At 49.1% G+C, this 27576-nt stretch overlaps 1 protein-coding gene across 1 annotated transcript; it reads left to right on the top strand.

Annotated features, from left to right (window-relative positions):
- Positions 1-27576, top strand: VAX2 (ventral anterior homeobox 2). The gene is made up of 3 exons (XM_039239514.1): positions 1-238; positions 17517-17704; positions 27130-27576. Exons 1-3 carry the CDS (start codon positions 1-3, stop codon positions 27574-27576), a joined length of 873 nt encoding a protein of 290 aa, XP_039095445.1.

Here is a 27576-nt window from a genome sequence, read left to right as displayed (position 1 = left end):
ATGGGCGATGGGGGCGCGGAGCGCGACCGCGGCCCGGCTCGCCGGGAGTCGCGCGGCGGGCGCGGCGGGGACCGCGGCGGAGCGGAGGGCTCGGGGGCCCATGCCGGCCGCCGCAGCCCGCGGGAGACTGCGGGGACCTCCGCCTCTAGCCCCGCGGGCTCCAGGGAGAGCGGCGCCGACAGCGACGGCCAGCCGGGGCCCGGCGAGGCGGACCACTGCCGCCGCATCCTGGTGCGAGGTGAGTGGACGGTTCTCGGCCCTGGCCCGCCGGACCCCCATCCCACCCCGTCTGCTGCCTCCACCTCCCAATCCACACAGACAGCCGGTCATCAGTCTGTCACTGAGCAAACACTATTTTGAGCTTCTATTGTGTGCTGAACATTGAAGTGAGTGCAGGGGACAAAGCGGCGAGCGGGACCAAAGAGATGCCCGTGTCACTGCCTTACAGTCAGTTCTCAGCCTCTCGGGCCGGCCGCTCACCCTAGGCCCAGCCCAGCTGGTTACGGCGGCGGGGACCGAGGTACAAGCGCCGGGTGCGGAGAGCCGGGTCCCCGGCCCGCGTGCCTCTCGGCAGGTGCGGAGAAACGCGTCGCGAGCGCTGCGCGGGGTCGGGACGAGGAGGCACCAGCGTCCGGGACCGCGGGAGGGAAAGGCCGGCGCTTCCCCGCCGCCTGCCCAGCCTTGTTTCCCGTCCCCGGCTACGCAGACCGCGCCGGTTGCTCGCAGGACAGGGCATCCCGACGCGGAGGGCGGCTGCGCGGCGCTGGCCCGCCTGGGCTTCGCTCTTTCGGCTCCCGCTTCGTCTCGGCGTCTGGGCCCAGCCGGCTCTCCCTCGCCCTGCGCCCTTCTCTCTTCTTTCCCGGCCTTTTGGCTCCGCCGAGCTCTCCCTCTCAGCCCGCTTTTCCTGCCGGCGCTTCTGCACTGCGCCCGAGCACCCCGCTCCGCCTGGTGTCCGCGCCGCGAGGCGGAGACTTCCCCGGCCCCCAAAGCCACACTCACGCAAAGCTCTAGATCAGCTTTCGCCGGATCCGGGCCTCGCCCTGAGAGATGGAAGGAGAAAGGGGATTCCGGGGACTTGCCTTCAGCCTGTCCCTAGGCCTCGGCCGGAGCCTGGGGTCGGTCTCCCCCGCTGTCTCTGAGCGCCGGGACCGGGAGACCGAGCGCCCAGAAGAGGCCACACGCGGTAAAGGCTCCCCCAACCTCCGTCTCCATCTCCAGCTGCCTGGCTCGGCTTCCTCCCGCTGCCCTGTTAATGCCTCAACTTCCGGAGCGCCCGCCTGCCAGCCGCGGGGCTTTGGGAGTCGACCGGCTGGAGCCGATATCCGCAACCGCCGCGGCGGCCTGGGGAAGAGGAACAGCTTGAGACCGGTTCCACCACACTCCAGCGCCAGGATCCCGAGTCTGTCTGATCCCAGCTCGGCCACCCACACACACACCTTGGGATACCTTGGCCTGGTTTCCCACAGCCTCCCCACAGCCGCTGGGTTTGGGTGGCTCTGGAAATGGGGGGCAGGATCAGGGTGGAGCATTGAGGCAGCCCAAACTAAAGTCGGCTGATGACTGTCTTGGACACAGGCTCGGTGACCCAGGTCTTCCCGAAACACTCCTGGTGTCAGGTGTGGTCACCTAGAGATGAGGCAGGCTTGGGTATGAGGGCAGTCCCCACCAGACAACAATTCCAGCAGGTGTGTGGACCGGCTGGGCACCTGGGATTAAATCAGATCCCTTTTCAAAGACTACGGGCTGTCCTGAATGCAAGATATCAGCAGCCACCTTGGAGCTCTATTGAGAAAATTCTCCCGGCTTCCAGAAATGGAGAAATATTCCCTTAAACCCACACTCCTGGATTAAGACACTCAAATCCCTGCCTGTGACACTCACCACCTCATACCCCATCTGCAGGCATTTGTGAGTTCTGGACAATTGTGAGTTCTGTGCCCACCTACCATCCCTTCCACTCCACTAACTCTGCTTGTAGAACGAATAAGTTCTATGTACAGATGCCAGTTTAATAACTCCCAGGTGTAGACTCATAGGAGGTAGGAGTCAAAAGTAACGCTCCACCCTGTGGGATGGGAGCTACCCATGCTAGGAGCTGGGCAGAGATGGACCCCCCCCTCCACTCCCCAGCTATGTGGGACAGCTTGTGTGCGTTGTCAGGAGATATACTTTTGTAAATGCATGTATGCACATACAGCAATGCCATTATATTTGTACAATATAATGGTAATATAGCACAGAGGCTGTATTTACATGCCTAAAAGAAATAAAAGGTAAATAGGGTCCTCGTAAATTCCTCTGCCCTTTCTTATTTAATGAAAAGGCAGTTATTAAGGCCTGAGATACCGGGCGAGTCATTTAGCACTAATCCCCCCCCCCCCCAGCCAGGGTCACCTGTGTCACTCCTGGCCCCACGGGGCTCAGAGTGGAGGCTCTGACAGATGAAAGGCCTGGCACTGTTGAAGGGAAGTCTGCAGTGCCTTGGCCTCCAGATGAATGTTCCTCCAGTGTGCTCTAAGCAGAGAGTACATTTTGCCCTTGATCTCTCAAGACACTTCTTCCCAAAGTACTTTTAGAGGAGGAAACCATAAAAAGGTGGAAGAGCAGTTTTTGCCCTCACATCCCATCAGGTTGCTGATGTGGTGAGAATTTGGGGAAAGAATCCCACTTCCCTTGGGTCTTTGCACTTCTTTCTGCCTCTTTTCCACTTGGAACTTGCTACCTGAGGGCTGCAGTCCAGCATCGCTCCTCTGTTGGGGGAGTTCGAAGGCACAGGGGAATAGAAGGAAAGTGTGGGTACTCGAATTAAGTGAAGTTGGTTTAGAGCCCTTTAAACTGGAGCCAGTTCCTTTGCCTCTCTGTGCCTCAGTTTTCTCATCTGTATAGAGGAAACTATAGGTGTTACTTTGGAAGTCATTGCTAAAGGTCAGAGGTGATGTCTATAAAACTACCAACACCCAGCAAGATCTCTATAACTATTCTGTTAAATGAAAGGGGGCGCTCTGAGGTGACCTACAAACCACTCTGGGAATGGGCCTCCTTCCTCAGAAGCCTCCCCCCAGCTCACCCTCATAAGGCCTTTCCCCTTGACTAAACGCTGCCATGCCATGCGTTGGGAGGTGGGCAGCCCCGGGGATTGAGAACTGCTGATGAACGGAGGATTAGTGCCACCTTGCAGACCAAGAGGTGTGGCCTTCCCCAATCCCCTTGGAGGAACCCCTCACTCCACCAATCACTCAAGTTTTCCCCTGCCTCCCCTGAAATGTGGGTCAGGGAGCCAGGGAGGCCGACCTTGCTGCATCCCCGCCTCAAGATGGAGGCCATTTCATGCCACACATGGACACAAACAAGGCCACAAGGATGACAGGGGCGGGTGCACACAGGCAGGACAGCACACCCTATCGCATACACAGCTAGGCTTCTACAGGACCAGAGGCCTCGTAGGCCACCCCACAGCTCTGCGTGCACAGCCCATTGGCCAGTGACCAGCATGGATGGGGGATCCTTTTGTTTTATATCTGGAAAGGGCGCCGACTGAGAGCAGGAAGCAGCCGGAATAGGCCGCCTCCCAGCTGTGGCTCTAACTGCAAGGTGCCCCTGAGTTGCAACGGCCTTTTCGGTGGAGCCGGAATGCAGGCAGTTAGAAGAGGTGGACCAGCTCTCTCCCGCAACTTCCTGCACCCTCACAATCTGCGCCGGCACCCGCACACTCAGATACACCTACGCGATTCCCAGATTAATCCGGATGCAAATTCAACAACTCATCTGAATGGAGCCCGTAATGGCTGGCCGCTGGTGTCACTGGACTTTTATGAACAACGTGCGGCACTGCTACCTACTCGCTCGAAGTACTTCCTCAGGCCTTCGCGTCTCAAAACCCCATTTGGGCTGCATCCTCTGTCCTCCACCCTGTGACCACCTTGGTCCTGGTGAAGCGGGATCAGGATCCCCCCTGGAGCGCGCTCTTCACCTTAAGAACTGCGGTCTCCCACACTTCTCTGGGAACAGGAAGGCAGGAAAATTAGGGATCCCTCGGCTGAGTGAACAACTGGCCATCACACCACCACCCATTATGCGGAGTGCTTTCACCTGGAAGCTTGATGGATGCACCTGGTAGCTAAGAATGTAAGAAAGACCTTGAAGACCAGGACTTCTGGCTCCTGCTGGCGATCCTCGGTGCTAATGTGAGTGTTGGGGGAGGGAGGCATTTAGTGGAGTCCACTGTCCCCCCCCCCCCCAATCAGGTAGCAGTGCTGGTGCAGTCCAGAACCGGGAACCTCAGAACACTTACTGACTGCCCAATGGTGTATACCAGACAGGGTCCTGCCAGACTCATCGGAAGCCTCTGGGCAAGGGGCCAAGGCTTCTGGGGCTTGAGCTGAGAGAGGCTGGGGAAACAGACTCCCCCACTCCAGCAGCCAGATCTGGTTTTGTGTCACTTGGAATCTGCTTGCTCTCTGCTTGGATTTACAGAAGCCACTGGGCCTACAGGAGCTCAGCTGGGACCTTGCAGGCGTCACCAGCAAGTTGATGTGGCTCTACAAGGGCACACCTACCTACTGCCCAGTGGGCCTTTTGGCAACTGAGAAGGTGGGGCAGATTGTTTATGGAAATGAGCAGTGGTTTTGGAGTCCCAGCTCTTCCACCCTCTGTGGGCCTCAGGACCATAACCTCAATATGAGACTGTTAATAGGCACAATAACCCAGGACCAGGCCTCAGGCAGCAGTTGAAGGGTTTGAACAGTTCGTACAAGGGACTGCACTTTAAAATTTTGTTTTTAATTTTTGGTTTTGAGATTTGTGTGTGTTTTTTTATTTTCCCGGGTTTGTTTAGTTTTACGTTTGTTATGTTTTTCCTTTTGCTTTGTTTGTTTTTGGCAGAAGGACCCACATTCTCAACAAGGGTCTGACTGGGCGCTACCGTTTCGGTCTTATTTTTCTCTTTGTATACATGCGCTCCGCCCCTCCCCCCCCCCCCCCACGCAAGCTGCCCAGCAACCAAATGTGTCGTCTTGTTGGTGTGTTTTGTGTGCACTGTTTTCATTTTCAGGGAACTATGCGCGGCTCCTTGTGTTTTCCTGCTACTTTTTTGTTGTTTTGGGTGGTCGCTGGGACTCCGGTTCCTAGATCCGTTGCAGGGTCAGAGCTTCTAGGTGCCCCCTCCCCACCTTCACCCCCTTTGACCCTGCAGGGCAAGGAGGCTGATTTTCCCGAGGCTGGGGCGGGTGAGTGAGTACTTGCACTAGAGGGGAGGAAGGGGACCGCGGAGGTGTGTGTCCTTGGGCTGATAGCGGTCGTTGGATGGCACCAGTTTGGGGCATTGGCCCCTTGTGCACCACCTGTAGGGAGAGAGCGTCGATCCGTCCTGTTGGCTCTACACCGTTTCCTCAATTACCCGTGACTGAGCCTGGGGTCATAGTAGCCCCGAGATCCCTCCCTATAGCTCTCCGATTTGTATTTGGGGTGGGGTGGGACTACGAATCATATGAATTTTGTGTCTATTTCCTGTTTGCTTACTATAAAATAAAGATTGGCCTTACTCCTCGTAAAGCCGGTAGCCGGTTACCGGCAGTGCATCCCGCCGAGTTCCAGTCCCAGTTTGAGAAACCCTGACAGCGGACACCGAGGCCGTGCCGAGCGCGCCTGCCCAGGAATCCCTGCGAGCTGGGCAGTCTAGGCGCCTGGTTCGTTCCCCACACCATGCAAGAGGGAGCTTGGAGGACCTGAAGGAGCCAGGGTGGCATTGAATACTTCGGAAAGAAGTGGCAGCGCCAGGCCCGGATCTTGTCCCCAAAGCAGAGAAGGGGGCGCACCTGGGAAAGCCCGGGTGGCGGATGGCGGGAAGGGGGGAGGAAGGGGCGGTTGATGGGGGAGGGTCGGTTGTAAGGTGCTAGTTGGGGCCCCGCAAAGGCCTCTCAGACATCTCTCTTTGTCACTCATGTTCTCCCGCGGTCTTGCCCTTTACTCGATACTTTCCACAAACATGAATGAATCTACTATGTGCCAGACCGACCAGGCAGGGGCTGCTGGCGCCCAGCTTCCCAACCAAGAGCCTGTCTCTGAACGCTGCGGGGTGAACACTGCGGGGTGCGGGCTCCCTGGCCCGCCCCGGGGCGGCCGGCGGAGGCGCCCATTTCGAAGGGGGCGGGTACCCGGTGCTGGGTTCCCTTGATGCCGCCCCGAGACCACAGAAGAGGCTGTCACCGCGCCCGCCAAATGCACGATCTCCCCAGATGTGTTCTTGGCACACAGTATACACTCAGTAAATATTTGTCGAAAGAATGAAAGGGGGTAAAACTGTCAGCATCGCTCATCTCATTAGGAAAAAGACCGCAACGCCCTTCCCCCGGGGACAGCGTTCATTTCGAGAGGACACCCTCATTTTTTGACGTTACAGTGTTGTCCCTTACAATTGTTAAAATATAAAATGGACAATGCCCCATTTTGGGCATTTTGGGCAGTCCTCAACTTTGGGAACCACCGAAATATAAAACGTGGAAAACCTCAAACGTGGTTCATTTACCGGGACCCGGGTCCCCAGGGCCGCCTCGAGGCAGGTCCCGGCTGGGGCAGGAAGTTGCGCGAGGAGCCGGGCGGTGAGGTGGCGGTAGTGAGGCTCCCGCCTGCCTGCGGCTGCTTACTGCGTGGTTTCACCAGCAGAGCCAGCCAGGGGGTGGGTAAGGAATAGCTGGATAAATCTGCGCCCCTCCTCCCGGCTCAGTTCACAGGCCTTCAGTTACGCGCTGGAGCTTGAAATCACTGGGTGACTAAAGCCTGGGTTTGCTGGGTGTTTGCTCCTGCGGCCGCCGCCCCCCGCCCCCCGCCCCCGCGTGGACTAGTCGACTCGTGGGGCTGCGGGGGAGCCGGGGCTGGGCGTGCACGGCCACACTTACAAAGTAGACAGGTAGACAGAGGATTGGATTTTAAAAAGTTATGCGTGCTCAACAGAAAACAAACCAAAACCAAACCCGAAGCGGTAGAAGGCTCCCCCCAAAGAGCCACCGTTCTCAGTTTCAGGTGCATCCTTCCAGATTTTCCCACTCTCGTGTGCAAACATTAGCAAAAGCGGAATCGTATTACATAAGCCGTTTTGCAACTTACCTTTCAAAAAAATTTAATCCTCAGGGGTCATCTTTTCGGGTCAACCATTTCGCGTTGTTCCGTGACTGAACCAGAAGTATCCCTTTGGTTGGAAAAAGCCGAAATCTCCCAACCTCTGCAGGGAGGGTCCGGTTATTTTTCCCTAATATAAACACTGTGGAATAAACTCCCAAGGCGCGGGTCTTGGCGCACTTGAGTATTTCCGTGAGATAGATTTCCTAACAGCGGAATTGCTGCTTCAAAACGTTTACACACACTACAGTTTTTAAAAACGTGTTTTTGTGGGCGCCTGGGTGGCTTAGTCGGTTAAGCGTCCGACTTTCGCTTAGGTCATGATCTCGCGGTTTGTGGGTTCGAGCCCCGCGTCGGGCTCTGTGCTGACTGCCAGCTCAGAACCTGGAGCCTGTTTCAGTCTGTGACACCCTCTCTCTCTGACCCTCCCCTGCTCACGCTGTCTCTCTCTCTCTCTCTCTCTCCTAGAAATAAATAAAAATATTAAAAAAAAAAAAAACGTGTTTTTGTGGGGCGCCTGGGTGGCTCAGTCGGTTAAGCGTCCGACTTCGGCTCAGGTCATGATCTCACAATTCGTGGGTTCGAGCCCTGCGTCAAGCTCTGTGCTGACAGCTAGCTCGGAGCCTAGAGCCCGTTTCGGATTCTGGGTCTCCCCCTCTCTCTCTGACCCTCCCTGTTTCAGATTCTGTGTCTCCCCTCTCTCTCTGACCCTCCCCTGCTCACGCTGTCTCTCTCTCTCTCTCTCTCTCTCTCTCAGAAGTAAATAAAACATTTAAAAAAGAATTTTAAAAACCGTGGTTTTGTTTAATTTGAAAATGGTAATTAGGTCATGTGATCTGGACAACAAAATGTTGTGTTGTCATTTTAAGTACATCGTGAAAACTCCCTGCCATCCTTGCCCTCTCTCTTCCAGTTCCCACCTGGCCCTAAGGCAGCCATTTTTTACTTCTGACTTGTCCTTCCAAAAAAACGTTCATACTTCTGCAAGTCAGGGCCAATATATTGTTTTCTTGCTTTTTTGTTTTACTCATATATTGACATCTGTCTATATTTTTCTGCACCTTGCTATTTTCACTTACCAATATATTTTGGGATCTGAAGAACTTCTTGTTCCTTTTTTCACAGATGCATAGTATTCCATTTATATGGGCTTGGGTGGTTCATAATGCAGGTTGCATAACCCATGCCCTATTGATAGAAGAGTTAGCTTTTTTTCTTATATGTTGCTATTATGTACAGTTCTGCAATAAACTTGTCCCTTGGTCATTTCCACATGTGTAGACATATGTCAGAGAAGTTCCTACAAGCAGGTTACTGGATGGAAGACTATGTGTGTTTGTAATTTAGAAAATAATGCCAAATTCCCTCCATAGATGATATACCACCCCACGCCTCACATACCCACCTCTGCTCCCCCACACCCCTGCCCAGCCCCAGCAGCAATGCCTGAAAGTGCTTGTAGACCCAAATCTTGCCATCAGTTTATACTTTATATCTTGAGAGATACAATCAAATTGTTCTTTGGGGGGAAAAGTTTGCAATTTATACCCCCATCTTTTCCCTCTTCTCATATTGGGCAGATATTTCTTTTCTACCTTTGCTAGTCATATAGGTGATAAGGAGTACCTCACTGGTATTCTGATTTGTATTTCATTGATTATTAGTGACATTGACTATCTTCTCATATTTACCGGTCAGTGTATTTCTTCTGGTGTTATCTAATAACTCATTTCCTTTGACCACTTTTAATTTTCAAATGTTCCTTTCCTTACTGATTTGTAGAAACTCTGCATTAAGGATAGTAGCTCATTCCTTTCAACATGTGTTGCAGTTTTTTACAATTTATAATTTGCTTCTAATTTGTTTCTGATGCCTTTTGTTTTCTAAAGTGTAAAATAACTTCCTAATTACAAAGCCAACCATGCTTGTTTTGCCATATCATGTATAAACAGAAACATCTTCATTTTTCCCTGCATGAAACATGTACACTCCCAAGATGGAACTAAACTTTCATTAGTAATTGAAAAAGGTAAATATGTACATTTATATATTACAAAAGTGGGAACTACTTTTGCAAAAATTTTTTCCATTTAATAAACATTCGTAGAAATCTCGCTTGCTGTCTAGAACTACCTCTTTCTTTTAACAGCTACATGGTATTCCATCCTGCAGATATCATTAATTTAACCAGTCCCCTATTGATGGATATTTAGGTTGGTTCTACTTTTTCACTACTACAAACAAGATCTCAGTGAACGTCTTTGGATCCTAATTTGGACAGATGGTTTTTTAAAGTCTCATTTATGAGACAATCTGAAAAAATGTGTAACCAGGACATTTTTATATTAAGGAATGATTGGTAATGTCTTTGGTTTAGAGAGTATTGTTGTTGTTTGGCAAAGGAGGTTTTTTTTAAGAGATACATATAGAAATATTTCTGGGTGAAATGATATGATGTCTGAGGTTTGCTTAAAATTATGAGGATAGAGAAGAAACAGGATTATTCCTGAATTTATAATTGTTGAAGTTGGGGGATAGGTATATCAGGGCTCATTACACTATTCTCTCTATTTCTGTATATGTTTGAAATTTCTCATAATATGTTTAAAATAATAAGCATTATTTCACACATATCATATTAAAATTGAGGCAGATATTTCCAAATTCCATGCCCAAAATGTATACTGTCCGCAGTTGTGTATAAATGTGCCAGTTCACCTCATCCTCTCAACCAGGACATACTGAATCTTCTAGAGTGAGATCTTTTCAAGTGAAACAAATTATTTTTATTGACATTTTTAATTACTAGTAAGGTTAAGCATATATTCATGTACTTACTCTTCATTTTAATTTTTTCATCTGTGAATTTTTTGTTCACATGCTTGGCTATTTCTCTACTGGTTTATTGTTTTCTTATAGTTGTGAATGCTACTTTTATACTAAGGAAGGGTAATCCCTTTTTCTGTGATGTGCTGTAAACATGCCCAAATCTTTTTCTTTTTTAAAATACCTTTTTGTTAAAATGTTTTAATGTTTATTTATTATTTTGGAGAGAGTGGCAGAGTGTGAGTGGAGAGCAGAGAAAGAGAAAGAGAGAGAGAGGGAGAGAGGGAGAGGGAAAGGGGGAGAGAGAGAGAGAGAGAGAAAGGGAGACTCAGAATTCAAAGCAAGGCTCCAAGCTGTCAGCGAAGAACCCAGTGCCGGGCTGGAACTCCTGAACCGTGAGACCATGAACTGAGCCACCCAGGCACCCCTCTTGTTCTTTTTTAAAACTTTGCTATGAGGTTTTTTTGACAACTCAAATTTAAATTGTAATCATACCTAATGGTCATTCCTTTTTGGGATTTTAGTTCTCTGTTAGAAAGGTCTTTTCCTACCAAAGATAAAACCACATTTTTTTACATAGTCTTTGTGACAAACCAAACAATAAAAATGTATACAAGGTAAGAAAGGAGAAATCCTTCCTCCCTGACCAGCTTCTACTCCTAAACAGTGAACATAAGAAAGCTGTTCATTCTGCAGACTTGATCCTGCGTAAACACAAGTTCTCACACACAGACACACAGACACACACACACAGCGTAGTTTTACTTTTTGTTCTTTATAAAAATAGGTTTATACATACTAGCTGCTTTTATGCAGCAGTATATAACAGACACCCATCAGTTCAGTATATGGGGATGTACCTCATTCTGTTAATGTTGACATAAATCCAAAGGCATGACTAATACTGTGATTTTATCAACAATATTCCCATTGATAAACATTCAACTTTTTCCCTTTAATTTTCTCTTACAAACTATGCCACAAACAGTGAATCTGTCTTTATAAAGTATATCAATAATTCTCTGAAGTAGAAGCCTTTATAAAATTTCTAGGACAACAGAACGATGCCATTTTTAATTTAGCTAGGCATTGTGAAATTGCCCTCCAAAAATATTGTCAACAACAGGGCTTGAGAGAACCTTTATTTCCATCAGCTTTGCCAGCACATATTCTCTAGTCTGATAGATAAAATAAGGCATCTGGAAAAAAGAAAAAACTAGATCTTATTTGCTATTCTAACTTTCATTTTCTCTGATTTCCTCTGAGCTTGAGTGTCTTTTCATAGTTATTAGACACTTGCATTTCTTCCTCTCTGAATAACCCATTCATATAATCTGCTCAGTTTCCCACTGGGCTGCTAGACTTTACTCCTTGGTCTATAGAGGCTGTGTACTTAGACGTTAAGACTCTGCTATGCATGTATTATGAATATTTTTCTCCTAATCTGTCCTTTGTCTTTTAACTGTCTCCATCCTGCATAAACTTTTATTTCTAGGTGCTCAAATCTGTCATTTTAAAAAATTATATATGTATTTATTTAATTTTTAGAGCTTATTTTTGTATTTAATTTTTTCTTCTATATTGTGTTTATTTTTACGTGCAGTGTGAGATAAATTATTCCAAATAATGAGCTAATTGTCCAAAGGCTAGGTCTTTAATAATCCTATCTTTCCTCCCACTAATTTGAAATGTCTTCTTTATAGAAATCCTCATATATGCACATATTTGCTTCCAAACTCTTATGCCAGCATCATACCATTTTTGTTAGCATAGATTTGTAATAGATTTTGCTGTGTGGTAATGCAAGTATTTTCTCCTCATTTTTTAACATTCTTTCTTAACTGGTCTTCCATTTTCAATTTTCCCATTCAACTTGAGGATGAATTTTCCATAATAATCACATTGTGGATTAAGGAAGGAAGGACTTTGTCACACTTAAAAGTAAACACATGAGCAACTTGTCCTGCCAAGGAAGGAGTTGGGAACACTGGTGAACAGCATTCATGACTTATCCACTATCTTAACTTTGATGAGTAGCCTTCTCTGGCTGTCATAGCTAAAACAGTGTGCGTGCATGCGCGCGTGCGCACACACACACACACACACACACACACTGGTTATTGGGTTTTGGTTATTTGGAGAGGGTCAGTAATATACTCTTATTATGTTCCCAGCATTTGTCATTACATTTCATACTCACTTGTTTAATTTATTATCTTACTCTCTCTGCAGTAGAAGGTCTATGGAAACAAGGACCTCATTTATATTGCTCATTTCTATATCCCCAGACCCTGGAATAGTATTTGGTGCATAGTAAGTGCTCATCAGATATATACTGAGTGGTTGAATATGCATAGTTATTTATTTACATAAATGAGGTATTGCTACATATTTTATTCTATAACTTTCTTTCTCCTAATATCAGTTCATATAGACACTTTGTCATTCTTTTAAATTGCTACACAGTATTTTGTAGCATATGCATTACTGTAATTTGCTCAGCCATTTTCCTTGTGGGGAACTTTGAGGTTGTTTTCAAATTTTCAGTATTTTGAACAATGCTGCAGCGAACATCCTTAACTATACATTGGAGCACATGAACCCTTGCTTGTCTGGACAAATACTTAAAAAAATAAAATTGTTAGGATAAAAGTGACATGCATCTTTAATCTTGACAAATGCAACCTTAAAATGTGGTGACAACTTATGGCCCTACCAACATTGAGTGGGAGTGTAGAATCCCCTACAGTTCATCATTGATTTATTAATCATTTATTAATGTCTTTCCAATCCTATGGGAGAGAAATGACTTTCCATTGTTGTGTGAATTTCCATCATCCTGATTTCTGTGAAGCTGTGTTCACTTTTCATCTGTTTATTGGTCATTTGGCATCTTTTTCTGTGGATGGCCCACATAAATTATTTGACCGCTTTTCCTCTTGGATTATTTCCCTTTTAAAAAATCATTCTTTGGGGAGCCTGGGTGGGTCAGTCGGTTAAGCGTCCAACTTTGGTATAGGTCATGGTCTCGTGATTTGTGGGTTTGAGCCCTACATCGGGCTCTGTGCTGACAGCTCAGAGCCTGAGGTCTGTTTCAGATTCTGTGTCTCCTTCTCTCTCTGTCCTTCCCCACTCACGCTCTGTCTCTCTCTGTCTCAAAAATAAATAAACATTAAAATAAATAAATAAATAAATAAATGATCATTCTTTTATAGTTGCATTATTTATCATTTCTTTATCTTTTCAAAAAGGTTTCCCTTCAATGTTGTTTTATTTTACTTTGGTTTTGGTGCTTCTGTTGTACAAAAGGGTTTAGCTTGCATATCCTTTGTCTTTCCTTCATGGCTCCAGTTTTATATCTTGTTCTTCCCAAGCTTAGGATTATAAAAATATCATCCTATATTTTCTTTTAGTGCTTTTATCATTTTATGGCCTATGATTTTCCCTCTAATCCATTTGAAACTTATTGTCATTTATGATGAAAGACAGGAATTTAACTTAATTTTGTTCCAAATAGATAATTTATGGTCACCAATCTATGTAACTCCATTTATTGACTAAACTGATCTTTCTCCATTTAGAATATTCTTGTTATCATAAATCTTATCTATCTATTTATCTATATATAGTGGGTCCAATTGTGCACTCGATTCCATTGTTAACCACATTTCAATCATTTGAATGTGCACCATCTCTGTTACATTTACGTTCCATTTATTTACTTAATATTTTAGCATAACACATTTAAAAAGTTTTTTTAATGTTTATCTATTCTTGAGAGAGAGAGCAAGCAGGAGAGGGGCAGAGAGAGAGGGAGACACAGAATCTGAAGCAGGCTCCAGGCTCTGAGCTGTCAGCACAGAGCCCAACACGGGGCTCAAACTCAAGAACCGCAAGATCACGACCTGAGCCAGAGCTGAACGCCTAACTGACTGAACCACTCAGGCACCCCAAGCATAATACATTTTAAAATTAAATACCTACTTCTGCATCCTCCTAAGCACATGAAATCATAGGTTTAAAGTGTTTTCCAATAAACATTAAAATCAGTGTATAACTTTTGAAGTAAGAAATGTTTATTTATGTAGCATTTAAATTTTTTTTAATGTTTTATTTATTTCTGAGAGAGAGACAGAGTGAGCAGGGGAGAGTCAGAGAGAGAGGGAGATACAGAATCTGAAACAGGCTCCAGGCTCTGAGCTAGCTGTCGGCACAGAGCCCAACGCGGGGCTCGAACCCACGAACCATGAGATCATGCATGACCTGAGCCAAAGGTGGACACTTAACTGACTGAGCCACACAGGTGCCCCTATTTATGTAGCATTTAAAATCATCTCACAAACCACAAGTGGAATGCAGAGGCACTCTAGGGAAATGCTGTTGTTATTTTTCCCACCAATGGATTTGTCCATCCCTGTGACAAAACCTCATTGTAGCTTCATGGTATGTTTTGTTGTTGATGTCTTATTCTGAAATAATTTTAGACTCATAAGAAGTTGTAAAAATATGGGGCGCCTGACATGTCTGTCAATAATCATTCCTTCTTATTGCTGAGTAATATCCCATAGTATACCCATGCCCCAGTTTGCTTAACTATTCACCTGTTGAACAATATTTGGCTTTCCATTTGGGGACCATTATAAATAAAGCAGCTATGAACATTCTTGTATAGGTTTTGATATGAATCTAAGATTTTGTTTCTCTAGGATAAATGCCCAGGAGCATGGTCACTGGGTTTATGGTAAGTGTATGTTTAACTCTCTGAGAAACTTCCAGGTTATTTTGCAGAATAGCTGCACCATTTACATTCCCACTGGCAGTGTAGAAAGATCTACTTTCTCTGCATCCTCACCAGGCTTTGACACTCTTAGTACATTTATTTTAGCTATTCTAATATGTGTCTCTTGTGGTTTTAATTTGCCTTTCCCTAATGGCTAGCAATGATGAATATCTTTTCATATGCTTATTTTTATGGCAGGCAAGTTGCCTTTCTTATATGATCCCTGCCTTCCCTGACCCCAAGAGGAAGAGCTGACCTTGGCTGCTCCCTGAGGCAGAAATGCTTGTGCTAGCTCTTCCACAAAGAAGGAAGGGTGGGGGACATCTATGATTTGCCCTCAGTGTTCCAGAACACAGGCTTAGAGCTTCAGGTGGGCTCCAGAAGGTTCTCTGGGGAGAGGATGTAAAGCTGCCAGCACCATACAACACCCACCACCCTTCCTCCAGTCCACATCCCCCAAAACACTTCTAATAAAATCAGTGCCTTTGGATATAGAGTCACTTGGGTGTTGTGAGGGAAGTTATGAGACTGGTCCCACAATTGGAAATAATAGGATCTGAGCAAAGGGGACCCAGTTGATGGGGCTACAAATGTCACCCCACCTTTTCAGAATGGGAGAGGGAAAGCTTGAGTTGTCCCAAAAGGCCTTTGGTTCCCATCTCCACGCCAAGAGCTGAGCCCATGTCCGTCTGATGTGCTCTGCCCAGCACCCTCACAAGACCTGCCCAGTGTCGGAAGAGGGCATCCCCTGACCCAGACACACCTTATTCCCAGGGATCACTGAGCACAAAGATGCTTGAGAACCTCTGAGATCAGAGGCAGGACTTGCGAGCCAGGAGCCCATGAGCAGCTAACACATACCCTGGAGGAGTAAATGTCAGCTGGCAGGAGCCAGGAAGAACCATTCTTATAAATCATTTGGTGGCACATTTGTAGGGAGAGGGCTCAGGTTCATTCTCTAAAGCAGGGATTCTGAAAGTAGAATCTATCGTGGTAAGGCTCACAGGAGCTTGCCAGCAGACAGCAACATCCCAAATGCAGGTCCTTTCCTATGTCTTCCAGAGCACTGGATGAACCCATCCAGAAGATTCTATTTTTTTTTTTACCCATGACCAAAGGTCTCTTTGTTATAACCTATCCATTGAATCATTAAGTATTACTAAGAGGGTATTCATAAAGTAAAATAAGGTTGTTTATAGAGCTTACAGAACACCGTCGGTGTGACCTCGTGTAAGTTATTTAAAATGTGTTTCCCTATCTGTAAGATGGGGCGCCTGGGTGGCTCAGTTGGTTAAGTGTCCAACTTCAGGTCAGGTCATGATCTCACAGTTCGTGGGTTCAAGCCCCACATCAGGTTCTGTGCTGACAGCTCAGAGCCTGGAGCCTGTTTCACATTCTGTGTCTCCCTCTCTCTCTGCCCCTCCCTAGCTTGCACTCTGCTTCTCTCTGTCTGAAAAATAAATAAACATTAAAAAATTTTTTTTTAAAAAGATGGGACTAACAATAGTTCCAGCTACACTGAGACATTGGGAAGGTTCAAGTCCTTAAAACAGTGCCTGGCCCAGAGCAAACACGGCAGAGGTGTCCGACAACGACGGAAGCGAGCAGCCAGGCGGCCTGCTTCTGGCCATATTGCAGAATGCGTGCCTCCGGGAGAGGGTTCAAACTCCCTGCAACTATGGAGGGTTGCTCCATTACCTGTGTGTGATCGGCACCGGCTGCACTGATCAGGGCTGCCTTGAGTTGGTAGGTTTTCCCCCGACACTAATCTTTCTCCCTCGTGTAAACTATTGTTAGTCCAGCTTTATGGTCAGCAGTGTCATATGCCAGGAATGGTTTGCTAAATCCTATAGATTCTGATACTGCATATTTCCACATGCCAATTTTTGACACAAATAACAAATAACTAGATTTCCAGCCATCAGAGCATGTGGTTCAAACTTGTACCATCTTTGCCCCTATAGTTAAAGCTGATGTATTTGTATATAGCCCACCCTCTCCCAAATCATATCTTACTTTTGTTCAACACTTTTGTTGCCATTCCTCAGTTCTTTAGGTGGGAATATCTGGTGAACGTAGGCTGCAAGGTTTTTAAGTTCTCTTAAGTAGCCTCCAAAATTTTGGAGATCTTGTGCATGGATGGCATTGATTTAAGATCCAGAGGGGTGGCCCTACTGTTCAGGACAAGTACATGGGGAGTGGAAGAAATCTCCCCTCCACAAGGCACCCCAGCAGCTTGATGTAGTGGCAATGGTCCTTGGGCTCTCTCCTGGGGATCCCAGCTCCCCAGGCTGCCCTCCACCCCTCACCGGCTAGCCTCTTCGTGGACCCCAAGGGGGTCTGGGGACCAAGTGCCACCTGTGCACACACACCCAGCACAGGACCTGGCTCTGGACTCCTCCTCCAGTAAGCCTTACCTGCCTGATCATACCCAGTGCTAGCCCATCCTTTCCTCTACACGTGAGGACTTGGTATATCTCTTTCCATTTGTTCCTTTACTCTGCTGAGGAAACAGAATCCTGGCCGGGTCAGAGTGAATTCCTTCTGCCCAGGCTGTGGTGGTAGACTTGAAATTTGTAATGAGGCCCATCCACATACGTACACCCACTAGACACAATATACTGGATGCTTAAGGAAGCTAGGTCCAGAGAGGGTAAGCCACTTGCCAGAGGTCACAGAGCCAGGCCCCGGCTCAAAGAGCTCCCTGTTAGATCACACTGCCTCCTGTTAAGATGATTGTTGGTGACCTAAATCCTTAACTAGTGAACTAACCTGCCTCTTGTCATGGCCCCTGCAGACGCCAAAGGAACCATCCGGGAAATTGTTCTGCCTAAGGGTTTGGACCTGGACCGGCCCAAGAGGACCCGCACGTCCTTCACAGCTGAGCAGCTATACCGCCTGGAAATGGAGTTCCAGCGCTGCCAATATGTGGTGGGCCGAGAGCGCACTGAGCTGGCCCGCCAGCTGAACCTCTCCGAGACCCAGGTAAGAGCGCAGGACCAGGCCACCCTACCCCTGCCCTACAGCCTGGGAACTTCGTGGGGTATGAGGCCTGCAGGGTTTGAGGCTGCCTTTTGAGGACTTCAGACATGTATTAGGGAAAGGCTTAGAGTTACAGGTAAACCAGAACAATAAATATCATGCTGACAACAGAAAGCTGGCATATGCCAACAGGGGGCCTTCCAGATACGTCAGGCACCTTGGGTGGAACATGGAAAAAGGCCAGAGAAATAGGAAGGACGGGCACCCAGGATGCAGAGGGTGACTCAGGGGGGTGTTGGTGCGTGAGGGACCCTGCAGGAAAGGACGGCAAGGGGTTGGCTTGCTGGGAGCAAACATTCCAGGGAAGAGAAGAGACGCTACAAAATTGGACGGGGGACTTCTCATTCCCCCATCCTGGGCTTCTCCCCATCCTCCATACATGCCCCTCAGCCCACTGCAGCTCTTGCTGGAGAGAAGGGGTCTCAACACCTCCTTCACTCAGGAAGGCCTTCTCGTTTTAACAGTAATAAGCTTAACCCAAAGGAAAAAGTCTTGTAAAGTGAGCACCCACTGTGTGAGTGGAGGCACTTCAAGCCGGTCAGAGAGATCCATAATAACAACAATAATACTAACAAAACTTAGTACCCGCTGCGCCGAGGCTGCTCCAAGTGCTCTGCCTGCGGTGACTCCCCAGTGCCTCCCGACAACCTGCCGATGGAGCTGCCTGTACTATCCCGTTTTACAGAGGAGGAGACGTTGTGCCCAACGTCATACAAAGAATGCGCCCCAGAGCTAGGACTGGACAAGCAGTTGGCATCTTTATGCCACCTGTAAACTGGCAACCATCCTGGAGCCTATAAAGAATGACTCGAGCTCCTTAGTCGAGCAACAGCTCTAGTGGTTTAGCCTCAGGTATGAGGGAGCTCAGTTGATACATGTATTACAGACATGACCAAACCAGGGCTTACGTGGGGCAGAGGTGAGGAAGGAGAGTGAGCAGGTAGACAGTCTGGAAGGGTGCACTTCCCAGGGAAGGCTGCTGGCTGGGGGGGTGGGGCGGGGGGGGAGGTGGAGGACGGGGACATGGAGGGTCCCTGCAGTGCCTGCTGCAGTGCTTCCCTCGACACCCCCACCACAATTTAGTCAGGGCTGCCTGCTGTCCTGCAAGCCCAGGCCATCTCCATCTCCACCTGGACCTGTCGTCCGGCAGAGCCCCAAACAACCCAGCCGTGGCCTGGGCCAGCGGGCCCTCCATTCGCTACACTCAGTCAGGAGGCTGGAAAGCCAGGCTCTGCCAGACAGGGGGCTGCGGTGGCTGGGCCCGGCCAGAGCTCCCGGGGCGGGTGGGGGAGAGCATCTGGCTTAGAGTCACCCCTCAATATCTGCCCCTGCTTGTCCTAACTACCCTCTGCCTGGCCCAGTTTTGCCCGCACACTCTACCCTGAAACTTTGCTCTCCAAGGGCACCAGAGAGCGCAGGCCAGCAGCTCCTTCTCCACCCTCATCCTTCTCCTGTGCTGCCCCCTATATGCGCTACATTTACCTGCCCTTGGTCAGAGCCAAGCCCCTCCTCTTCCAGGAAGACTTCTTGACTTCATCCCAAGAGACCCTTCCATATATCTTGGTAAAGTGTGTGTGTGTGTGTGTGTGTGTGTGTGTGTGTGTGTGTGTTTGAGAGAGAGAGTGTGTGCGCACGCACCTGTGTGTGTGGTGGGCACCAACTAGCGCACACTTCCCAAGGACAAGAATGTGTCTGAAAGTCACATCCCCTCTTCAGGCCTCCATGAAGAGCTCAGCACACAACGGGCAAACAGGGAGCCCTCAGTGAATCCTCGACTTACTGATCTGCTTACCATTCCCCTTTCTTTTCCCCCAGGCTCCGGGGCCTTGCAGGTTATGTATGGTACAGGAAACTTCTGCTGAGACCTTCCTCTGTATGGGGCACTGCTCCAAGTACTTGATGCGTCCTAACTCATTTATTCCTCTCCCCACAACCTTATGGGATGGGAGTGAGGTCTTCTCCAGACAAGCTTCTGACACCAGATGTGTGGTGTTTCCTAACACCAACACCAACCAATTCTGCCTTTCTTGGTCACCAACTGGAAGTCAAACGATTCAATTCAGTTTTGACACTGGCTCCTGGAGTTAGCACAGGCACTATAGGTTACGGCTCAGTCTCACAGGACAGTCCCACATCAGATGCCAGTTGCACGTCCCTGGGGGCCACCTGTACTTGTGACTGGTAGCTAAAATATCGGGGGTTCCCCTATCCCCCTCCCCGGGCATGGCAATTTGTTGGAATGACTCACAGAACTCAGGAAAACACTTTACTTTCCTTTACACATTTACACACATTTTCTCCATACCCTTCCCCCACTCGTACTCTCTCTCCTTCTCAAAATTAAATAAATAAGTAAATATTTAAAAAATACCAGAATAGGCCTTTATTATTTCTGTGTTACAGAGAGGGAAAGTGAGGCATGAAGAAATTAAATAACATGCTCAAAATTTAAAGCAGGAACATTTGGGGCTGGCTGGCTCAGTGGGTGGAACATGTGACTCTTGATCTCAGGATTGTGAGTTCAAGCCCTGTGTTGGGTGTAGAGATTACTTAAAAATAAAAGCTTTAAAAAAAATAAAAATAGGGGCACCTTGGTGGCTCAGTCAGTTAAGTGTCCGACTTCAGCTCAGGTCATGATCTCACGGTTCTTGAGTTTGAGCCCTGTGTTGGGCTCTGTGCTGACAGCTCAGAGCCTGGAGCCTGCTTCAGATTCTGTGTTCCCCTCTCTCTCTGACCCTCCCCTGCCCACCCTGTCTTTCTCTCTCTCTCTCTCTCTCTCTCGAAATAAATAAAACATTTAAAAAAATAAAAAATAAAAATAAATCAGGCACTTTCATTAGCTCACTTAATCTTTATAAAAAGATGGCTTTATGGGTAATATTATCCCCATTTCAGGAAATTCAGAGAAGTTATTAACTTGCCCTTGGTTATATACCTAGAATTCTGTGGAATTCTCCATATATTCACCCATACCTTTGTTCAAAAATATTACTGAATATCTACTACATACCAGGTATTGTTCTAGGCACTGGGGATATATCAGAGAACAAAACAGGGCAGGCACCTAGCCTCAGGTAGCTTCCATTCTGCATGAGAAAGACAAGTAGCATTTATTTATTTTAATGTTTATTCATTTTTTGAGAGAGAGAGAGAGACAGAGTGCGAGTGAGGGATGGGCAGAGAGACGGAGACACAGAATCTGAAGCAGTCTCCAGGTTCTGAGCTGTCAGCACAGAGCCTGACATGGGGCTCGAAATCACCAACAGCAAGATCATGACATGAGACAAAGTCAGACACTTAACCAACTGAGCCACCCAGGCACCCCAGCAAATAGCATTTAAAAGAGTGATGCATATTATTTGAGGCATCACATAAAATGTTATATGACAGAGACTAGAAATCTTTTGCTGGGTCCTCAGGAAAGGAGATGAATGGCAGTGGGCTGAGGTGTGAAGGACAGGGAAGAGATGGCCAGAGGAAGAGCCAGAAGGAGAGGAGTCAAGACACAGGGTAACAACAGTGAAGACCTGGAGGCAGGAACTAGCAGAGAATATCCTGGAAGTGTCTGAAAGCCAGCGTGGCTAGAGTTGGAGGGTAATAGGGAAGGTAGGTGGGGCAGAGAGTGTAGTGTTTAGAGGTTGTGATGAGATGTTGAAGGGAGAGCAGCATGAGAGGACCGGCATTTTACAGAGCTCGCTCTGGCCACCATCTGGAGAATGGGGAATGGGTGGACCAGTTGAGGGCCGCTGCCATGTTGTCTTGGACTCTGAGTGACAGTGGAGGAGAGGAGTGAACTGATCTGAGATGTCCTCTAATTTGGAGGTAGGACTGTTAGGTCTTGCTCATCATGACTTATGTGCACAGGGCAAGGGAAAGAGAAGTGCTTTGGGCTCCAACTGGTGAATGATGGTCATTGATGCCATGTAACAGGTTGAGAAAAAGCTGAGGAGGAGCAGGAAGGTGGGAGAGGAATCTAGAGTTTTGTTTTGGATCGGTTCAGTTTGAGATCCAAGTGGTGATATGTGAGATATTTCTCTGGGGACTGGTGTTTCTCTGATTTCCCTAGGAGTCTTGGTCAGGGCTCTTTTGTGGGAAAGGATACGAGATTCCTTCAAGTGGGCTCAAATAATAGATGGACTACTAAGGGATAGAACAGGAGGCACAATCTTGTGAAAAGCCAAGAACAGGGGCCATGGCATAGCCAGGCCTGGTAGGGACTAGAAGCTGAAGGCCATTTTGGACCCCAGGCTTCCACATCACATGCAGCTCTCCCCCGGTGCTCCCCCAATTATGCCCCCCAACTGCTCTCCAGGTGACTGCTTCCCTCTCTCTGTCCACTTCTCTTCCTCCTGCCAGCATCTTTACCCCCTTCCTGGATATCAAGAGGGTCCTAGTTCAGGCAGAGAAAATGTGGGCTTACTCAGGATCCATTCTCACTCCCTATCTCTTCCGTAACCTCTATGTGCCCAGTTAAGTTGTCTGCACTTTTTTTTATGCTTATTCTTATTTTGAGAGAGGGTGGTAGAGAGAGAGTGAGAGAGTGGGGGAGGGACACCCAGAGAGAGAGAGAGCAAGAATCCCAAGCAGGCCCCACATTGTCAGTGCAGAGCTCCATGTGGGGCTCAAACTCACAAACAGTGAGATCATGACCTGAGCCGAAATCAAGAGTCAGCCAGACGCTTAACCGACTGAGCCACTCAGGTGCCCCAAGTTGTCTGCACTTCTAATGAGAATCCCCCTTATAGGACCTGGTGGGCAGAACCGTGAAGCCTTCCCTTACCACCCCTTACGGAGTTCTGCAGGCTGAAGTGTCCTTCAGATATAGGGACAGTGACCCAGCCAGAACACAACTGATCTCTGGGCTGGGCCTTGCTCAGACCCTGAGGCTGTGCATTGAAGGGAGGCCCTGGAGAGCAAGAAAGGGGTCTCAGAGGGATCTAGTTCTCGGACACACGAGAGTAACTCCCACCCCACCCCAGAGTGGCATGTGCTCTTCTCCATTTCTGAGAACAAGGATGGTCCCACTTAGTCTAGTTCTCTTTGTTCTTAGAACCCCCTGATACACTTTGCCACCATGCTTTGTTTCAAGGAAAACATGTGGTGCTTAGTTAAAGCAGTGTTTCTCAAAGTATGGTCTGCAGACAACCTAGCAGTAGGACCCCTGGGTTCTCATTAAAATACAGATTCTGGCTCAGATTCCATGCTCAGCCCTCAGGCTCAAGTCAGAGTTTCTAGGGAAGACCTGACAACCTCTACATTAACTCTATAATCGTAGGCCAGATTGACCACATCGACCACATTGCTTGAAAGACTTCGGTGTCCGCAGGCACTTTACTAAATCCCTGATTACTAGCTCATTGAGTGATTATAGCAAGCCTATGAGGAGGCATTATCACAATCCCCATTTTACAGATAAGGAAACTGAGGTACAGAAAGGCTAAGGAACTTGCCCCATCCCATTCCAACTAATTAAGGGGAGAACCACAATGGACTCCAGGTCTGTCCGACCGCAGGGTCGTCTCCACTCTCTTGTTTGCTACTTCTCCCCAAACATTTACTGCCTTGCAACACTTGCTGACCTGTCCCCTACACTGGTGTCTGAGAGCTATGTGTGTGGAGGCAGAGTGTTATGTATTCCTGGTTTCGTGGCACCTGGCAGTGCTGACACCTATTGGACGCTTGCTGTTCACATGTCGTATGAATGAATGAGCACAGTCAGAGCAGGAAACAAGAAAAGAAGATGTGCTGTTGAGGAAGGGAAGGGGGAAGGCTGGCCCCAGGACTCCCCTCACTCTGCTGGCATGAGGGACTTTTTTAAGGCCAGGCTCCCAGGCTCTAGGCTGAGGACAGACTGCCAAATCCCAGTAGGGCCAGCGTCACCACTTGGCTTGGATAAGAGCAGCTCTGGCGCTTCAGCAATTGTCCCCAGCCCCTTACCCATCACCTCTGCCCCAAGATGGCTTCTTCCAGAACAGCGGAATAGAAGGTGCTACCTTCCAGATTACAAAAACCAGGACCATCCCAGACACACAAGTGCCATTCGTAGGAACATGCCCACAGTCACAGGAAGCAGCCTCTTAGAGATCCGTGCCATTTCCAGATCAACAGCGAGGCTTGGGATTTAACACCAACTATGAGCCCAAAGAGGGTGATGGATGATCTCCCAGAAAATACCTCCCTAGTCCTGGCAGCCAGCTGGAAACCAGCCCCCACCCCCCTGCCGGTGTGCAGCCATGGCTCATGGTGTGGTCCGGCAAGGGCTTAGGGGGTGAAGGCACCAAGCATTCACTGAGTTCCAGGGGAACCAGGAGAGGGAGCAGGTAAGACACAGCCCACAGGGAGACCACCGCAGGGCACCAGAAAGACAAGGGGAGGCCAATGCCTCAGGAAGTGTACTTCTGGACAGGACCCCAGCCTATCCAGCTTGCAGCTGAACTGGGCCTTGAAGGACCTGTAGCCAGATTCAACCGTGAGAGAAGGTGAGCCCTGTGGTGGAACTGAAAGCTTCCTGGAGAAGAGGAGGGATGAGAGTGCCTCTCAGTTTGTCCCTTGTGTGCTGAGTCTTATGAATCAGCCCTTTAGGGACAGTGGGACTGATGATAGGAGGTAGACGGGCAGGATGCTCTCCCCCACCTTTGCAGCTCCAGCACCTCCCACCACAGTTTACACATTAGAATCGCACACAGAACTTTAAAAAAAAAATATATGGATACCTAGGCCCCACCCCCTAGAGAGGTAGCGAGTCAGAATGGGGCATGGCTATCGGGATTTTGAAAAACATGACTCCAGGTGATTCTTAAATGCAGCCTGGATTGACAACCCCCAATGTAGCCCATTAGGGCCCAAGAAATGGGCCTGGCGGGTCCCAGCCCCTGCCTCGTTTCCTCTCCAGGAGCCTCCTCCGCTCAGGGCCAGCCGCATCCACCTCTCCTTGTGCCCCTGGATCTGCAGAAGGACAAGACACCTTGCAAAAGCTTTGTCATTCCTTATTAGCCACACTCTTGTCACTGCCATTCCCCTTGTTGCTGGAAGCAGGTTAATGCCACCATCCCACTGGACCCTCAGCTTCCCCAGGACAGGAATCATGACTTCTGGATCTGTTCTTTCCCACTAGTTCAGAGCTAGCAACAGTGAAGGGGCCAATAAATGATGACTTGAATTCAGGGCAGGCCAGGCACCATGTGAGACTCTCTACCTGGACTTCCTTATCTGATCCCTACAAGAGCCCAAGTATTTTTGTCCCCATGTTTGAGATGAGAAACTGAGGCTGGTGGGTTCTTGGGGTGGTGCCTAAGTCCTAAAAGGGTGGCTGCTGGCCAGGGCAGAGAAGCCAGGGGGCTTCCCAGCAGGGGAGGGCCACAAGCAGAGCCATCTACGCCGCCCCCCCCCCATCTGGTGGGAGGAGCAGTTCTGGGAATGACAAACAAAGGGTTTTCTTTCTAATCGCTTCCTTCAACCATATTTGGCCAAATATCCCTTGGCCTTCCCTTACTGCCATCTCCTTCAAATGTCACCTCTTCAAAGAAGCTGTTTGCCACCCATTAATAAGCTAGTCCCCTCCCCTGTCTCTCTCCCTTTATCCTGCACCCTTTTTCCAAACCAGCGCCCTTCAAAGTGTGTTTCTTGGGCTGCTGTACTCCCCTTCCGCCCCCAGAAAACTCTTAACTGTCCAGGACAGGTTAAGTGCAGAAATGAGAATAAGTGTAATTTGTTTTCATTGTATTTGATGAAAACTTTGGTCCACAACAGACTGGAAAACTTTAAAAAGTGGTTCCTCAGCACAAATTATTTGAGAGGTGCTGCTCACAGCACTCAGTGCCACGTGACAGTCACAGCGATTTGTTTTCATTTTCCGTGTGTCATCTGCCTCCGTCTCTGAGCTGTCTCCTACACGCCAAGGATTTGCTCTGCTCTGTCACTGCTGATTCCCTGAGTCTAGAGCAGCACCCAGCAGGTAGCAGGCACTCAGCACATATCCGCAGAATGAATGATTCGGTGAATAAATGAAGTACTCAGTCACAAATAGATCCTGTAACTTTCCATTATTGAAACTCAGTCTAATACCATTTAAAACACCAAACTCACACCTGTTTCAAATCTCCTCTTCCTCTCCTTCCCTACTCAGAACAGGTCTGACTCACCCTGGAGGCAGTAGTTAATCCTAAGGGTAGTGCCATGAGGCATTGCCCCAGGCAGCCTTCACTCTGCCCTCATCCTCACCTAGACTCCCACTTAGCCTCCTCCTCCTCCTCGCCTCGGGCCTCCTTCGCCAAAGCCCTGGGACTTGCCGGCCTCCCTCACCCCCTCCCAGAGAGGGAGGCAACCAGCGAGGCCTCCCCATCCTTTTCTTTGCATGCCCTCCCCTCTGTGGTCCCCACTTGTCCTGCTGGCACACACTGCCCCAGCCAGCTGCCAGCTTCTGGAAACTTCTAGGCCAGAGGCAAGGCCAGCCTCTGTGCTCCTGGGACACAAGTCTGGGTGCAGCAGTGGTGGGTCTAGGATGCGGTGGTTTGACGAGTGTTCCAGCTGGGGAACGAGGGTCAGACTCTCCTCTCAGGCACTTGCAGTCCCTCCACACGGTCTTTCAGAGCTTGCTGCTTGCCTTCCGTGAGTGCAGCACCCTGTCCTTCTCATGGTGGGGAGGACATCCCGGCACCATGCGGGATGGCCACTGAGCCTGGCTCCCAGCCTCCGATTCTTTCCATTGACTGGGGCTGGGCTTGGAGCGCCAGGTGCTGGTGGCCGGCGGGTTCTGTGTTGTCTCATAGACCTTGGAAAGGGGGCTCTGTCTGCCCTTGTGTTGATGGTCCATTTGTTGCTGGCATCTCCTTGTCCTCAGGTTTGAGTGTGTGGCCATTGGAAGTCCCCCTCAACATCCTGCTGTGTCCTGTCACGCTTGGTGTCATATTAAGAAGCCTGGCCTTTGTACGTGGGAGGTGACTGCGGAAAGGTTCAAACTCACTGGCCCCCGCCCTGGGCCCCAGGCTTTAGAGGGCCTCGCTTCTGCTCTTCTCGAGTCATGTCCCTCCCTCTGGTGGTGGGCACGCTGCAAGGCCAAGGGATGTTGCCCAACCGGGGTCTCTCCACCTTCTCCCCACCAGGGATCTGCCCACCTTCTAGACACATCCCATGACCATGATCTGGAGGGCTAGGGTCCCTTACTGGCTCACCCAGAGCAGGCTGGTGTGGGGAGACCTTAATGACACTCTGAATGCTCTTCTTCCCCCTTTCACTCCACCCTGACCCCCCCACTCTCCGTCCCCTTGCCCTCCATGCCCTTCCTCTCCTTTTCTCCTCCCACCTGCCCCCACTTTGCGTTGCCTGTCCCCTCTCCCTTCCCGACGCCCCTCCCTATCTTCCACCCCAAGGTGAAGGTCTGGTTCCAGAACCGCCGCACCAAGCAGAAGAAAGACCAGAGCAGAGACCTGGAGAAGCAGGCGTCCTCCTCAGCCTCCGAGGCCTTTGCCACCTCCAACATCCTGCGGCTGCTGGAGCAGGGCCGGCTGCTGTCCGTGCCTCGGGCCCCCGGCCTCCTGGCGCTGACCCCTGGCCCACTGGGCCTGCCTGCCGGCCACAGGGCCACCTCACTGGGTGACCCCAGGAACTCCTCCCCGTGCCTCAACCCACTGACCTCGGCCTCGACATCCCCGCCCCTGCCACCCCCTCCGCCGGCCCTCTGCTTTTCCACTGCTCCGCTCCTGGACCTGTCTGCCTGCTATGAACTGGGCTCCTCAGCCTTCGCGCCCTACAGCAGGCTAGAACGGAGAGTAGGCAGCCCCGGCGGCAGCGGTGGAGACAAGAAAGCCAACATTTAA

This window comes from Hyaena hyaena, unplaced genomic scaffold (assembly GCF_003009895.1).
Source record: "Hyaena hyaena isolate Hyena2069 unplaced genomic scaffold, ASM300989v1 scaffold_158, whole genome shotgun sequence".
Taxonomy (NCBI): domain Eukaryota; kingdom Metazoa; phylum Chordata; class Mammalia; order Carnivora; family Hyaenidae; genus Hyaena; species Hyaena hyaena.
Note: the sequence above shows the minus strand (reverse complement) of the source record. Positions and strands in the feature narration are given on the sequence as shown.

Coding starts and splice junctions, on each gene's coding strand:
- VAX2 (XM_039239514.1), top strand. CDS start 1: ATGGGCGATGGGGGCGCGGAGCGCGACCGCGGCCCGGCTCGCCGGGAG. Junction 239..17,516: donor CCGCCGCATCCTGGTGCGAG/GTGAGTGGACGG, acceptor TGGCCCCTGCAG/ACGCCAAAGGAACCATCCGG. Junction 17,705..27,129: donor TGAACCTCTCCGAGACCCAG/GTAAGAGCGCAG, acceptor TTCCACCCCAAG/GTGAAGGTCTGGTTCCAGAA.